Source organism: Schistocerca cancellata, chromosome 7 (assembly GCF_023864275.1).
Source record: "Schistocerca cancellata isolate TAMUIC-IGC-003103 chromosome 7, iqSchCanc2.1, whole genome shotgun sequence".
Lineage (NCBI taxonomy): Eukaryota > Metazoa > Arthropoda > Insecta > Orthoptera > Acrididae > Schistocerca > Schistocerca cancellata.
This window is the reverse complement of record NC_064632.1, coordinates 292,248,832-292,264,445: the sequence shown is the minus strand read 5'-3', so window position 1 is coordinate 292,264,445 and position 15,614 is coordinate 292,248,832. Positions and strand designations below refer to the sequence as shown.

The window sequence follows — 15,614 nt, the reverse complement described above, 5'->3', positions numbered from 1 at the left end:
GAAAAAGCTTGAATGAGCAAATCGAAGATCAAAATAATGCTGACAAATCGAAGATCAAAACAATGCTGATTTGCTTTTTTGACAATAGGGGTATCAAGCATAAAGAATTTGTTGCTCCAGGACAAACTGTCAAACATGTCATTGAAATGCTCAGAATAAGGGTGAGTCAAGTGAGTCCAGACATTGCAGACAAGTGGATGCTGCATCTTGACAGAATTTGTTACCTCAAATGGCATTCTTTTTGTTCTGTAGCCCCAACCCCTCCCCCCTCCTACCTTCTCCTAATCACCTGATCTGATTCCTTGTGACATTTTTTTATTTTCCCAAAACTGAAAAAGTCTTAAAAGGATGTCGCTGTGGGAGTCCGGAGAGCATTCAAAAGGATGTGACAGATATGTTAACGGCCCAACCAGTTGAAGTCTTTCAGCGCTGCCACCAAAACTTGGACAACAACTCAGCCAGTGTATAGCTGCCAGAAGGAACTGCTTTGTAGGGGAGAACATAGAACACTCTTGCTTGAAAAAAAAAAAATAAATAAAAACTTTGGTAACTAAAAAATAAAAAGCCGCATTACTTTCCTCACATGCCTCGTATGTTTGGGGGATGTTAAAAGGTAAGATATATACAAACAGTACCTATTACTCACTGAAAAGTTCGGCTTGTGATTACAAGAATTTTAGCTTGGCCAAAATTTGAAGTGCGTTTTACAAGCTTCGTGTGGAGGGAGATCATTTTGAGCATCTATTGTGAATAAAATTAAGTTTAATTTTGGCACATTGCGTCTTAGTTTACACACAACTGGGAAAGGCGCACTGGGCCATTATATGGCAGCTGCCAAGGGGATTAGCTGTAGTAGATCTCGCACAAATTGCAGCCATGCACTTGCTTCATATATATCAAAATCCTCTATCTTAATTCTAGCAATTCCCTTAGATAATTATCATCTACCTATGACATTGTATTAATTTGTAATAGTGAACTTCTGTTTTTGTTTTTAAAAGACCGTAGCTGTTGATACACAAAGAAATCCACTTTTTATTACTTCTATATTGTTTTTGTTTGGCTTACTGATGAAAATTTCACAGGAAACTAATTTGTTCTTTTACTTCAGGAAAGAAGATGATGGTAAAACATATGTTAAATATGAAGTAATTGGACCGAACACTGTTGCTGTTCCCACACATTTCTTTAAGGTGGTTGTTGGAGAAACAAAAGATGAACAACTGGAAATGGAGGCTTATGTTATGCCAAATCAGCAGATTGATGACAATACTCCACTCTCAGTGTTCCAGGTAAGAATTCAAGACACTCTTCTTGTGCCTATTGTTGAAGTGCAGGTAACTATAAAATTTTGTTTATGACTGTACAGGTCCCACCAGAAAGTATAGAGAGAGCTGCAGGACTACTGTTCTTTGATCAGATTTCGAGAAACAAACTCAGATTGATCAATGGTAAAAAAACATCATTTGTTTAAGTAATGAGAAGAAGTGGATTGTTACTTTTAGCAGTCGTGCAGGCAGAGGTACGTTTTCTTAATTATACATTTTTGAAGTATTTACATGTCTTGATTATTGACTGTATTTTTGTGTGGGGGAAGTGACCTACCTTTCAGTATAATTGTGAATGAATTACTACCTTTCCTCTTGTTAAATAATTATCTTCGTAAACCTTTTTATATTTGATAATGTAGTTTATATAGCTCCTTTGTATATAAAGTTTCGTCAGCATTTGTAAAATGATGTTTCTCTTTGAGTTACTGTGTATGTTACAGTGCCATCCTATATATTTAATTTCTTAACTGCCTGCTTGTATCATGAATTGCGTAGACTATGTCAGGGTATTTGTACAGAAAGGTTGTGATATTTATTACATTTAAATGAATTTATCAGTACATTTCTAAGACAAGGCACATGTCAAATGAGCATGGCAATAAGAACAGTTGCGCCCCCCCCCCCCTCCCCACACACACATCACAGCTGGCAAGACAAAAAGGGGCACACCTAGCCAAAGTATATAATTCTTTGTGCTTCAGTCTTAAGATACTTTGAATGTAAATATTACAAGAAGTAGGAAGACATAGATTGCTACTTACCATACAGAAGGAACATATAGATTGCTACTTACCATACAGAAGGATCATTAAATTGCAGACACACACAAATAAGACACTGACGTAAGGGTTTTGGCCACAGCCTTCATCAGCAAAAGAGAAATGCACAGCATTCAATATACACAAACAAGCACATATCACTCACACCTGACTGCCAACTCAGGCAGCTCAGGCCAGAATGCACCTATCAAAGAGGATGGAAGCAACAATCTGTAGAGGGTGGAGAAGGGGAAGAGATGTTAGTGTATGGGTGGTTTGAGAAAGGAATGCTGTCTGTCGGAGTGTTCAGGGACTAGAATGCCATCAGGTGCAGCGTCAGGTTGTGGGGCAGGAAGGTGGGAGGAAAAAAAGAGTGAAAAACGAGAGGAGCGGGGAAAGATGGTCAGATGCATTGGCTAAGGGGGCAAACAGAGGGTGTGAGATGAGAATGAGGAGGAGACGATAGGATGGGGGGGGGGGGGGTGTGGAAACTGTTAGGTGGTGGGTGTGGGCCAGTATGTTACCATTGGTTGCTGACGGTATAGTTAGGGGATTGGTATAACTATCAGTCAGCTGTCCACTAGGATTAACGGCCCCTGCTAAACTTTGGCCAAGAGCAAAGCAGACCACCCTGTGGCACAACATGCAGCTGAACATAACTTGCTTGATTTCAATGGCTGGTTCACTACCTGAGCCACTGGATCCTCCCCTCCATCACCGGCTTTTCTGACGTGCGCAGATGGGTATTGTCCTTGCAACACATTCTCCACTCCTGTAACTATTCCAGCCTCAACCTACCTTAACATACTGCCCCCACACACTTCACCCAGCTGCATCCACCTCCTCGGTCTATCATCTTCTCCCCATTCTCATCTCACACTTGCTTTGTTTTTCACCCTCTGCCAATGCACCTGACCATCTTCCGCCTCTACAGCATTCCTCTCTCCCCCCATCTATACATTACTATTCTTTCCCCTTCTCTGCCCCTTCCAGATTGCTACATCCATCCCACATGATAGTTCCATTCTTCTCCAAGATGCTGGAGTTGGTTCTTAGGTGTAGGTGAGATGTGCTTGCTTGTGTTTATGAAAGACATGTGTTTCTTTTTTGCCGACGAAGGCTGTGGCCAAAAGTTTATGTATGTCATTCAACAAGTGGTCTCCATTACTCTGAAAGTATTTATTTACCCAAAATCTGACATGGAGAACGTGCATTTGCTGAAATATATTCATTCTCTTCACTTTAATTATACCACGTGATTTAAAATGACTGAGATTAGCTGTTTTAAACAAACATTATTTATCTCTTCATTAGTCTTTCTACTTTTTTATTTTCACATAATTAATTATAAATAAGGGAAATGTGAAACAGAATAAATATCAAATTTGTGTTTCTGAATCTGAGCAGTTATGGAAGCCCTTTGTGACATGGCACTGACTTTTTCTGACAGGTGGTAGTAGTTGACATCTTAAAATGGTTTTACTATACTATTATAAATATTATTACTCCATAATTAATTCTATGGCTGTTCGTTACCCTTCACTGTCGGAAATTCCCCCCAGAGGCTTGCCACTCTTTGGCAGGTTCGTGTGTGGCTACCAGGGGTCCCCAGCGTTTGCAGTGTTTTTTCCCGTCCGTACTGCATGTCTATCCTCTTGCTGTTCTTTTTCCCCCCTCTTCGGGAACATGTCTAGTCTATTATTGAGAATGTTCTGCAATGTCTGTCGCTGACAAACGAACAGTCTCACCTTTGTTTTACACTCCCTTTTCCTTTCTTTGTTTCCGTGCTTGATGGTCTAACTAAGGCCGAAATCCAATCTTATCTCTTTGGTCAGTGTGTCATTGCCATCCATCATGTAATGAAAATGGTAGATTCCTCCTTAGTGCCCACCCACACTTTTTTTTTCACCTTTGATAGAGTGGTGCTTCCGTCCAAGTTCAAATCATGCTATGAAATTATAACAGTCCAGCCGTACATTCCGAACCCGATGCACTGCTACCAGTGTCATCATTTCAGCCACACTAGAACATCTTGTCGACACCCAGCCAAATGTGTAACCTGTGGTAGGGATGCACACAAGGGCGATTGTCCGCCTCTTTCTCCCCGCTGTATCAACTTCAATAGTGGCCATGCTGCCTCCTCTCTGGATTGTCCCGTGTATCTTGATGAGCGGGTTGTCCAAGGGATTTGGGTAAAGAAAAAAGTGCCATACCCAGTAGCTTGCAAGTTACTGGCTAGTCGCAAACACTGTGCTCTCCCGTCTGGCACCTGTAGTTCTGTTCCTGTTACCCTCCCTCCATGGAGGACATGGCCAGACAGTCATGCGACCTCAAATTGAGCTCTGAGGTTGTGAAATCACCCAGTGTCAAGGTAGCATCACCATCTCCCCATCCCGCTGTGCAACAAACCATCAAACTCTCGCCTCAAGGAGCAAAGCTACTAGCTGCACAACCAGTAGGCAGGAAAGGAAAGTAGTAGTACTCCCATGAAGACTTCCTCCATTCTGAGTGTTCCTCTAACCAGAAAGGCTTGAAACAGTCCACCAAAGGCAAACGGTCTTTTCCTTCGCCAACTCAAAGATCCCGTTCGACTGTGTCGCCACGTAGCACCTTAGCCCGGTCGGCCTCTGTCTCGTCGGTGCGCACCACCAACCATTTTTCAGTATTGAACTCCACAGGGCAACTGCACAAACAAGCCGATGCTTCTGTGGACCCCATGGAGCAGGATCCTCCTGCTTCTGTTCCCTGTAGTAGTGACACTACACCAGCTGTCACGCGGTGGCCACCGAGTTGACACCCCCACATCTCTTCCTCCTCATGACTGTCCTCCAATGGAACGTTCGCAGCCTTCAGTCCCACAAAGAGGATTTACGGCTGCTTTTATCATTGCAGCATTCCCTTGCTCTCTGCCTTCAGGAAACGAAATTGCACCCACGCGAGCACTTTGAGCTTTCACATTACTCACCAATTCGTTTTGACCTTCCCCCTGAGTCTGGCATTCCATCTCATGGGGGCATCATGCTGCTCATACGGGATGACATTCATAGTCAACCCATCTCCCTGACTACCCATCTTCAAGCTGTTGCTGTTCGCCTTTTCGTTCCCCACCTGACTTTTTCCCTCTGTACCATTTATGTACCTCCGTCATTTGATGTCATCAGGGCAGACATCCTTCAGCTTATTGGGCAGCTGCCTCCCCCATTTTTGCTATTCAGTAACTTTAATGCGCATCATCCCCTTTGGGGTTCTTCCAGCACCTGTCAGAGAGGTGCCCTCTCGGCTGACCTTAACCAACTTAACCTCTTCTGCCTTAACACTGGAGCACCCACTTCCTTTTCAGACTCCTAGCACACCTATTTCCATTTGGACCTAACCTTCTGCATTGCCCAGCTTGCCCATCAACTTGAGTGGTCCATTCTTTCTGACACCTACTCAAGCGACCATTTTCCAAGTTCTCTCCATTTGCTGACTCCTACGCTACCCGCGTGCATGCCCAAATGGCAGCTTACTAAGGGTGACTGGGAGCTTTACTCCTCCCTGGTGACCTTCGAAGAACAAGATTTCCCCAGTTGTGATGACCAGGTGGACTATCTTACCAACATTATACTTACTGCTGCAGGACGTTGCATTCCTTGCACTTCCTCTTTACCACAAAGTGTCCCAGTGCCTTGGTGGACAGGCATGCCGTAATGCAATTCCTGCAAGGCGACATGTTCCCTGCATTTTTAATTGTCATCCTACAATGGCAAAATCCATTCATTATAAACAGATGCGTGCAAAGTGTCGTCACATTCTGCAGGACAGCAAATGAGCTAGCCGGCTTTCATTCACTAGTTCTTTTCACAGTTCCATCTCTTCCTCTGTCGTGTGGGCCAACCTCTGACGGCTCTCTGGGACCAAGATCCATTCCCCCATTTCTGGCCTCACAGTAGCAGATAATGTTATCGTGGACCCTGTTGCTATCTCCACCACCTTGGGGCCACTATTTTGTGGAAGTTTCGAGCTCTTCCCACTATCACCCTGCCTTTCTCCATCAGACATGAGCGGAGTGGGCTCGGTTGGTACTCTTCTTTGAATCGTGAGTGCTACAGTGCTGCTTTTACTGTGATGGAGCTCGATCATGCTCTCAGTTCATCCCAGTCCTCCACCCCAGGGCTCGACGCCATCCACATTCAGATGTTGCAGCACCTTTCTCTTGTGGGCAAGCACTTTCCGCTTAACACACAAAACCGCACCTGGGTAGAGGGCATATTTCCCGGATGCTGGCGTGAAGCCGCTGTCGTACCCATATCTTAGCCCAGTAAGGACAAAAACCTTCGTTCTAGCTACCGCCCCATCTCTCTTAACAGCTGTGTTTGCAAGGTGATGGAACATATGATTAATGTCCAGCTGGTGTGGTGGTTCGAGTCTCACTATTTACTGATGAATGCACATGTGGAATTCAAGCATGGCGTTCTGTAGTTGACCATCTTGTTACTTTGTCTACCCATGTCATGGATAGTTTTCTGCGGAACTTCCAGACTGTAGCTGTGTTTTTCAGTTTGGAGAAGGGCTATGACACCTGCTGGAGAACTGGTATCCTCCATACTCTTTACATGTGGAGCTTCCGTGGCCGCCTGCCCTGTTTCCTTCAGGCATTTTTAAAAGATTGAGTTTTCAAGGTGCATGTGGGTTGTGGTGTGCCTCAGGGTTCTGTCCTGAGTGTCGTTCTCTTTGCGATCACCATTAACCCTATCATGGCCTGTCTCCCACCGGGCATCTCTGGCACCCTTTTTGTTGACGATTTTGCCATCTATTGCAGTACTCTATGGACAGTCTCACTAAGTGGTGTCTTCAGCGGTGTCTTTGATCATCTTTACTCCTGGAGCATCGACAATGGCTTTCGCTTTTCCACTGACAAAACTGTCTGTATGAATTTCTGGCGACGCAAGTGGTTTCTCCCACCATCTTTACATCTGAAACTACGAAATTCCTGGGGCTCATACTTGATAGGAAACTCTCTTGGTCCTCCCATGTATCTTACCTGGCAGCCTGTTGTACGTGGTTCCTCAATGTCCTGCGTGTCCTCAGTGGTACTTCCTGGGGTGTCGATCGAAAGAACTTCCTCCATTTGTACCAGTCCCTTATCTGTTCGAACCTTGACTATGGGTGCTTTGTTTATGCGTCTGTATGCCTATCCCTCTTACGCCGTCTCAACAATATCCACCATTGTGGCATCCATTTGGCTACGGGCGCCTTCTATACCAGCCCGGTTGAGAGTCTGTATCCTGAAGCTGCTGAACTACTCCTATCCTACTGCCATGACTTTCTCCTCAGCAGGTTTGCATGCTGTTTGTTTGCCATGTGTGACCACCCATCCTATGCCACTTTCTTTGATGAGTCCTTTGATCGTCAGTATGGGGCTCGTCTCTCTTCTCTGTTTCTACCTGGAGTCCTCTTCTGGCAGTTTCTACAGCGGCGTAACTTCACACTACCTGCATCTTTGCCAGTGGGAGTGAACCCTATACCACCTTGGCTTCATGAAGTGGCCCATGTTAACCTTGGATTTCATTTGCTTCCTAAGGACACTACTCTAGCCTTGGTCTATCGCCTTCAGTTTCACGACCCTTGCATGGAACTTCGTGGTAGTACCTTTATATACGCTGATTGCTCTCAGACTGACCATGGAGTCGGGTGTGCCTTTGTCATTGGCACCCGTGTCTTTCAATACCAGCTTCTGGCACACTCCTCAGTATTTACAGCCGAGCTCTTCGCCTTGTATCAGGCCACAGAGTACATCTGACGACACAGCCTTTTCAATTGTGTCCTCTGCTCAGACTCACTCAGTCCCCTTCAAATTGTATATGTGCTGTACACCGCTCATCCCATAGTGCAGTGGGTCCAGGAAAACTGTCAACTGCTCACACTTGGTGGAGCAAGTGTGATGTTTTGTGGATTCCTTGTCATGTCGGTTTGCCAGGAATCGAGGCTGACACTGCTGCCAAGGCCTTTTATGTTCCATTTGGGTTTGCAGTCCGAGTTATTGGCCGTTTTAGCTAATGATGTGCGGGCTGTCGACCGCATCTTACTTTTTAACCGCCAAAGCAATATGGCGAAGGCTATTCAATTTTTAGGTTTGAAGCTGAGTTTCTGTAAGGTGTCTTTTGTAGCCCTTTTTCCACATGCCTGTTCTTAGCTGTCTTCTATTATGTTGCTTGGTCTGACATATAGTCATTTTTTAACTCCTCTCTGTCTTCATGTTCTATAGTTTTGACTTGGGCACATATGACCCAAGTTGTTCTTGCACCCAAAAGCAAAACAAAACAAACTGCCAAAATTGGGTGCTCATGTTTCTGTAAATTTAAATTATGAAAAGGATAACTGCTACTCATCATGTAGCAGAGATGCTGAAACAATACTGTCAGAAAGTGAGCTTTCGGCCAACAAGGCCTTTGTTGAACACACACACACACACACACACACACACATACACACACACACACACGAATGATTGCAATTCACACACAAATGACCAGTCTCTGGCTGCTGAAGCCCTACTGTGAACATCAGTGCATGGTGGGGAGAGGCAACTGAGTGGGGGCGAGGAGGAGGCTGGGGTGCAGAGGGGAAGTGGGGTGGGGAGGGGAGGGGAAGGGATAGCAGGGTGTTGGTAGGGAATGTTAAATTGCTGCTGCTGGTGGGGGGGGGGGGGGGGTTACAGGGGGAGAGAGAGAGGGGGGGGGCTAGGACAGCAGCTAGGTGCAGTCAGGAGGTTAGGCAGAGGACAGGGGAGGGGGTTAGTGGAAATGGAGGGAAGTAAAAAGGCTGAGTGTTTTGGTGGAGTAGAGGCCTGTGTAGTGTTGGAATGGGAGTAGGGAAGTGGCTTGATGGGTAAGGACAATGACTAATGAAGGTTGAGGCCAGGAGGGCTACGGGAATGTAAGATATATTGCAGGGAGAGTTCTCACCTGTGCAATTCAGAAAAGCTGTGTCTGTGGGAAGGATCCAGATGGAACAGTCTGTGAAGCACTCATTGAAATGAAGAACGTCGTGGTGGGCGGCATGGTCAGCAACTGGGTGGTCCAGCTGTGTCTTCGCCACAGTTTTTTGTGGTGCAGACAGGCAACTTGTTGGTTGCCATAACCACTTAGAATGCTGCACAGTGGTTGCAGCTTACGTAGATCATTTGACAGGTTTCACAGGTAGCCCTGCCATTGATGGTACAGGCGACACTTGTCACTGGACTGGAGGGAGTATGTACGCGACAGGTCTTGCATCTAGGTCTATTACAGGGATATGAACCATGAGGCAAGGGGCTGGACATGGGGGTTGTGTAGGGATGGATGAGGATATTGTATAGGTTCGGTGGGCAGCAGAATACCACTGTGGGAGGGGTGGGGTAAGGATAGTGGATAGGACATTCCTCATTTCAGGGCATGATGAGAAGTATTGGAAACCCTGGGCAGAGAATACGATTGTTGTTCCAATTCTGGGTGTTATGAGTCACAAGGGGAGTACTCCTCTGTTGCCGAACTGTTGTTGTTGTTATTGTTGTTGTTGTTTGTTGTTTTTTGGGGGAGGGGACCAAACAGTGAGGTCATCGGTCTCATCGGATTAGGGAATGATGGGAAAGGAATTCGGCCATTCCCTTTCAAAGGAACCATCCCATTATTTACCTGAAGCGATTTAAGGAAGTCACGGAAAATCTAAATCAGGATGGCTGGACGTAGGGTTGAACAGTGGTCCTCCCGAATGCGAGTCCAGTGTGTTGCGCCAACTTGCTCGGTTGTGGCTGGACTGTGTGACTTCAGGAGGTGATGGGTGACTGTGGCTGGAGAGATAATGCATTGGAGATCTGTTTTTGTACTAGTTTGGAAGGGTAATTATGGTCTGTGAAGGTCTCGGTAAGACCCTCAGTATATTTTGAGAGGGACTGCTCATCATTACAGATTCAACAGCCATGGGTGGCTAGGCTGTATGGAAGGGCCTTCTTGGTACAGAATGGGTTGCAGCTGTCGAAGTGCAGGTATTTCTGGTGTTTGGTAGGTTTGATGTGAACAGACATACTGACGCAGCCATCTTTAAAGTGGTTGTGTTGGGTTTATTAGGACCAGGTGAAGTGAATGGAGGAGATGATGATGAGGTTCTGGAGGAATGTGGATAGGGTGTCCTCACCCTCGATCCAGATCACGGTGTCACCCTAGTTGAGGGGTTTGGGATTCTGGATGTTTAGGAAGGATTCCTCTAGATGATCAATGAATAGGTTGGCCATAACCTTACCCTGGACTCCTTTGTTACTAATGCCTTCTTAGGAGAAGTAATGGGGTGTGAGGGTGGTGAGAATATAGTTTGTCATTGTGACAAGGAAGGAGGTTGTTGATTTGGAATCCGTAGGGCATGGGGAAAGGTGGTGTTCAGTAGCTGTAAGGCCATAGGCATTAGTGATGTTAGTGTAAATGGTGGTGGCATCAATAGTGATGAGTAGGGTACCAAATGGTAAAGGAACCGGAAGTGTGGAGAGTCGGTGGAGCAAATGGTTGATATCATTATGTAGGAGGATAGGTTGCAAATAATAGGCTGAAGGTGCTGACTTACGAGAGCAGAAAGTCTTTCACTGGGGGGAACAGTAACCAGCCACAATGGGACATCGTGCATGGATGGATTTATGGACTTTAGGAAGCATGTAGAAGGTAAGTGTGTGGGGAGTGATAGGGCTGAAGAGATAGATGGACTCTGGGGAGAGGTTTTGGGACTGGTCTAAGGATTTGAGGAAAGACTGGATATCCTATGGGATTTAAGGCATGGGGTGACTGTGGCAGAGTTCGTAGATGGATGAATCTGACAACTGGCAGAATTCTGCCAGGTAAGATTTGATGGTGAAAAAGTGTTTCCAATGTAGGGAATAGGACAAGCAGAGGAGGTTTTGAACAAATTCTGCATGAGTGAATTTTGGAGTGGGGCAAAAGGTGAGCATGTGGACTGATGCTTCTGTGGGGCTAAGGCCCTCTGTCTAACCCCCTGGTAGTACCTAGCTGCCCTACCCTCTCTCCATCTCGTCCCTCTATGCCCCCACAAGCAGCACTTGACTGTCTCCCAACGCTACCCTGCTCCTGCTATCCCTCCCCCTCCCTGCCCCAGCCTCCTCCTTACCCCCACCACACAGCCTCTCCCAGCATGTGCTGCTGCTCACAGTCCGGCCTCAGCAGCCAGAGATTGTGGTCATATATGTGTGTGTGTGGGGAGGGGGTCTGTTTTCGACAAAGATCGTGTTGGCTGAAAGCTCACTTCTGACAGTGCTTTTGTTGTGCTTATCTTCTACTCAGCATCTCTGCTGTATGGTGAGTAACATCTATCATTTTCATAATATTGTTACATTCCATCCTGGATTTTCCATTATTTGTGAAGTTAAATTTTTAGACATATTGGCGGTGTGTGTGCGCATGTGCGTGTGCGCGTGCATCTATGTGTGGGAGGGGGGGGCGTCACTTTTTATTTTCTAATTTATCGTTTTCATTCACCAATTCATCGATTTTATTCACCGGAGCAGTAATGTCTCAAAGTAATGGAGTGATACTAGTAAATCAATATTGTCTACACTTTTGTTTTGGTCTTTATATTTTTTTTCTAGGTGAAATATTTTAGAGTGTTGTTTAATTCCTCCCATCCCCCATGTCTGTTCTGTTACCGTCCCAGATGTTCATTGCAGTTTGCAGACCACAATAGAATGTATTTGAAACACTATCTTCCCTAAATTTACATTGTTTTTACACACTTTAAAATTTTTTGATCTTTGAGCTTGTTATTTTTACTTGAAACTTCTTGCAGAAATTTCACATATATAGGTAATGCACTAATTACAACTACTATTGCAAACAAGGTGTGTTCTTTCAGCTTCACAATTTCTTCATTCAGTTATTATTTTTTTAAATACCTGTCATAAGGCACAGATACAAACTGGTAACTGCCAACAATTTCGCTATTGAAAGGGAACAGTGTGAAAAAGATAGCCTGCTATGCACCACACAGAAGAGGCACTGGGTGGCAAAACAACAACGAAAAAGATTGCTACATATTATTCAACTATTCATCAGACAGTACATGTGCACACACACACACACACACACACACACACACACACACACACACACACACACACACAGCACGCACATGTGCAGAACGCGAAGACAACATTTGTCTACATCTGATGAAGGGCTTAGTCTGACCATAGAATATTATCAGTAGCCTCTTTCAGTGTGCTTGTCTGCCACTAAATGCTGCTTCTATGTGGTGAGTAGCAATCTATCCTTTTCACTTTGCTGTTATTCCATTCTGTATTTGCTATTGAATCCCATGTTTAATGTTCATATAAAACAGTGTGTAACTGTGTGCTCCACCAGTTGAAATGGAGACATTCTGGGGTAGCGTAATAGTTAGATGACTACTTGCAAAATGGAGAAAGTCCAGGTTCGAGTTTTGATCCTGGTACAAATTTTCGGTTGTTCGTTCACACACACATGTAATCAATTATTGTACCAGTAAATGTGATCATTACAATCTTTTTATTTATCTTTTATCTTGTCCAATCACAGAAAAATTGACAATATTCCAATTGATCTTTGAATGACAGCATCATGTATAATTACCTTACTCTTCATTACAGATGGATTGCAGCTGGTTGCAAGAATTTCTGTGGCAGTTGGATGTGAAGCTAGTCATGGTAGTTGTAATGGGATTAGTTGTTCAGATGCCTGTGAGGTAACCTCAACGTAATCAATATATACTCTGTGTGGGGGTGTTTGTGTTTGTTTGTTTGTATGTGTGTGAGAGAGAGAGAGAGCACGAGCAAGCGAGCGCAGGGTTGCCACAGGTTCTAGAAATTGGGGAATTTCAAACAAGTCAGGGAAATCAGTGAAATGTCAGGAAAAGTTGGGGGGAAAAACACTGGAAGAATCTTGTTTTTGTCTCAGTAGAATGAAATGGTATGTTTACAGAGGTGGCATGCATCGTTACTGGCTGAGTGCAGCTGAGTACGTGCACTGCTTCCCTACTCCTTCATTACTACTGCTTCTCTCCTTCCTACCACTCCCCTCAGCTTGCAGTCAGTGTTGCCACCTCTTCTTGCTGCTAGCCTACCTGCTGCCGACAAGAGGCAGGGAGGCATGAGGAGTGGTTTGTTTCTATCTGATTCTCAAGACATGCAGTGGCTGGAAATGGCGGTGATGTGTACATGAGTTGTGATTGAGTGTGTGCTCTCATTTTCTGACAAAAGCTATGGCTGAAAATTTAGTTGTGGGTGTGTGGATGTATTTTCTACAAGCCTGTCTGCAGCTCAGCAATCATCTTTACAGTGAGTTGCTACCTAAGTATTTGAAGAAGTTATCAGTTGCATGGATTGATCACAGTGATCTCATTTCATCAGTATGTTGTCTGTGGCTAGTGAATAGCTGGCCACATGAGTGGATTTTCGTGATGGGCCAAAACCACAGTCCGTTTCTGCGGGTATTTGTAACGGATCAGGCCTGCCGATCTGATGCCATTTGGTTCCCACTAATGTGCAGGCCCTGCCCGTCAGATCTAGTTTCACCAGCCTGCCTGCAGGCTGGGTCTGTTTGTGTGTGGTGTAATGCAGTGGATTTTTATGGTTTATCCTTGGACCCAGGACTGCAGTGCTCCTCAGCAGGCCAAAGGTCACAGGTGATGGATTTCAGGTATTGTGACTGTCTCGCCGCAAGTATGTTGTAAAAGTGTGGCATTTTATAGACAATTTATTTGATCTAGAACATTTTGGCACTTCAAAAGTAGTTTATATGTTAGAAAGTATGGACGATAAGAGGAAGAAACTTGCGTCAGTCGCTGGCGGTTTGTATGCTGTGTACTCGTGTATTTCTTGAAAGAAAAATCACAAAATACCTGTAAAATAATGGATATACCACATTGGGTAATAACTTACAATAATGAACATAGTAGAACCAACATTTTATTTGCGGTCACCTACAGTGTTGGTTTACACAATTCTTCCCAGCCTTATACACTTCTTCCAAGAGTCGTACTTTTTTCTGAGGTTATTTCTGAAATCAGTGAAGGTGTTTTAAATCTATCTTGCGACTCCAAGGAAATGAATATTTTTGTCACCAAATGTGTGTTGTTTTTTTTATTATAATGAAATAACATCAGTGGTATTATTAAATACATGTACTATTTGGCTTGCTTTCTCCATCTAAAAATAGTTCATTACAAAAGATGTTGATGTTAGTACTTTAGATCTTTGCTCACATCAGGAAACGCCATCTGCGTGCAAGTTTTTTTTAGATATTTCCTCATTTGCATTATTGTTTCTTGTTGTTATGTAGCTGCAAAGACAAACTTGCGTCTTAACTTACCCTTGAGATCTCAAAATTTATCAGAGAAAAATGCTAAAACTTGTCTGGAAATCATGGAAATACCAGGGAATTTCATTTGGGAAAACTTGTGGCAACCCTGGTGTGTGTGTGTGTGTGTGTGTGTGTGTGTGTGTGTGTGAGAGAGAGAGAGAGAGAGAGAGAGAGAGAGAAAAGAGAAGAGATTGGTAGTTAGGTTGGCTTTTGCTCTTTTACCATTGAAGAGACTTTGAGAAATAGATCTCAATGCAGAATTTACCTGCTATTCCTAAAAATTTAATATATCTGAACTAGAAGTAGAGCTCTATGCAGAATTATCTGCTGTTCCTAAAAATTTAATATTTCTGATCTTGAACATATGGCTAATATTGTCCAAGCATACCTATGAATATGAATAACAGTGAAAGTTCCTCTAAATACAAAAGAAATTGCCTGTGCTCAGTTTGTATTTTAAAATGACATGATTTGTTACCAAAATAAAGCTATTGTCTGGTTCATATTTGTTTGGTGCCATGAGCTGGAGGTAAAAGATACTATGGCTGAAAGGTTGTGTTATGGCCGTTAGGTGCAGACTCTATATGTGTAATGAAGTGGTCGGTGCAACACACCGGAGTAACTTCTTAGTACTGATTAATTTTAACACTGGCGTTTACTTGAACTGATTTTTTGTAAGCTATACCGTGTTGTTAGTTACTTTGAGCAAAGCACATTTTTCTGATATTTTAGTTAAGAGTCAACAGTGACTTGCAACAGGCTCCACTCAGTCATATCATTACTTTGTCAGCCAGCACCAGTAAGTTCATTGAACAGTGATAAAGATTTATAAGATGAGTTACATATTTAGTAATGTTTATTTATTACCATATTTTTATTTACTTGGCACATCAGTATTTCAAATATTTTATGCTTGTTCATCTTTTAATGTAGTTTTCAATAAAGATGTTTTCAAAAGCTATATTTATTTTTAATTATTTATTTAAAATAATTATTTTTGTATGCTGTTATTTTGAAGCATCATCATCACACTCACACAAACGTTTGCATTCAGTCCTTTTTCTCTTTCCTTGCATAAGCGTTATTGTGAAATATTGAGGTGCATCATTTTTATGACTCGTGACTATTCATCTTTATCTGCTAAAATTGAAACTACCAAGCATCCATGAATAAAA

General features: G+C 43.7%; 1 protein-coding gene across 2 annotated transcripts in view; it reads left to right on the top strand.

Moving 5' to 3' along the window:
• LOC126092478 (endonuclease G, mitochondrial) overlaps positions 1-15,614 on the top strand; it is a 70,949-nt gene that overhangs the window by 24,636 nt on the left and 30,699 nt on the right. Inside the window, exons 4-6 of one of the 2 annotated variants that reach the window (XR_007521341.1) lie at positions 1,112-1,292; positions 1,370-1,522; positions 12,729-12,823. Coding sequence is in view for 1 of the 2 variants with exons in the window: in XM_049908097.1 (XP_049764054.1) it covers positions 1,112-1,292; positions 1,370-1,474 (286 nt within the window). In the remaining variant the exon portion in view is untranslated. Of the gene's footprint in view, positions 1-1,111; positions 1,293-1,369; positions 1,523-12,728; positions 15,401-15,614 lie in introns of those variants that run through there. The other variant, XM_049908097.1, reaches the window with a different exon arrangement.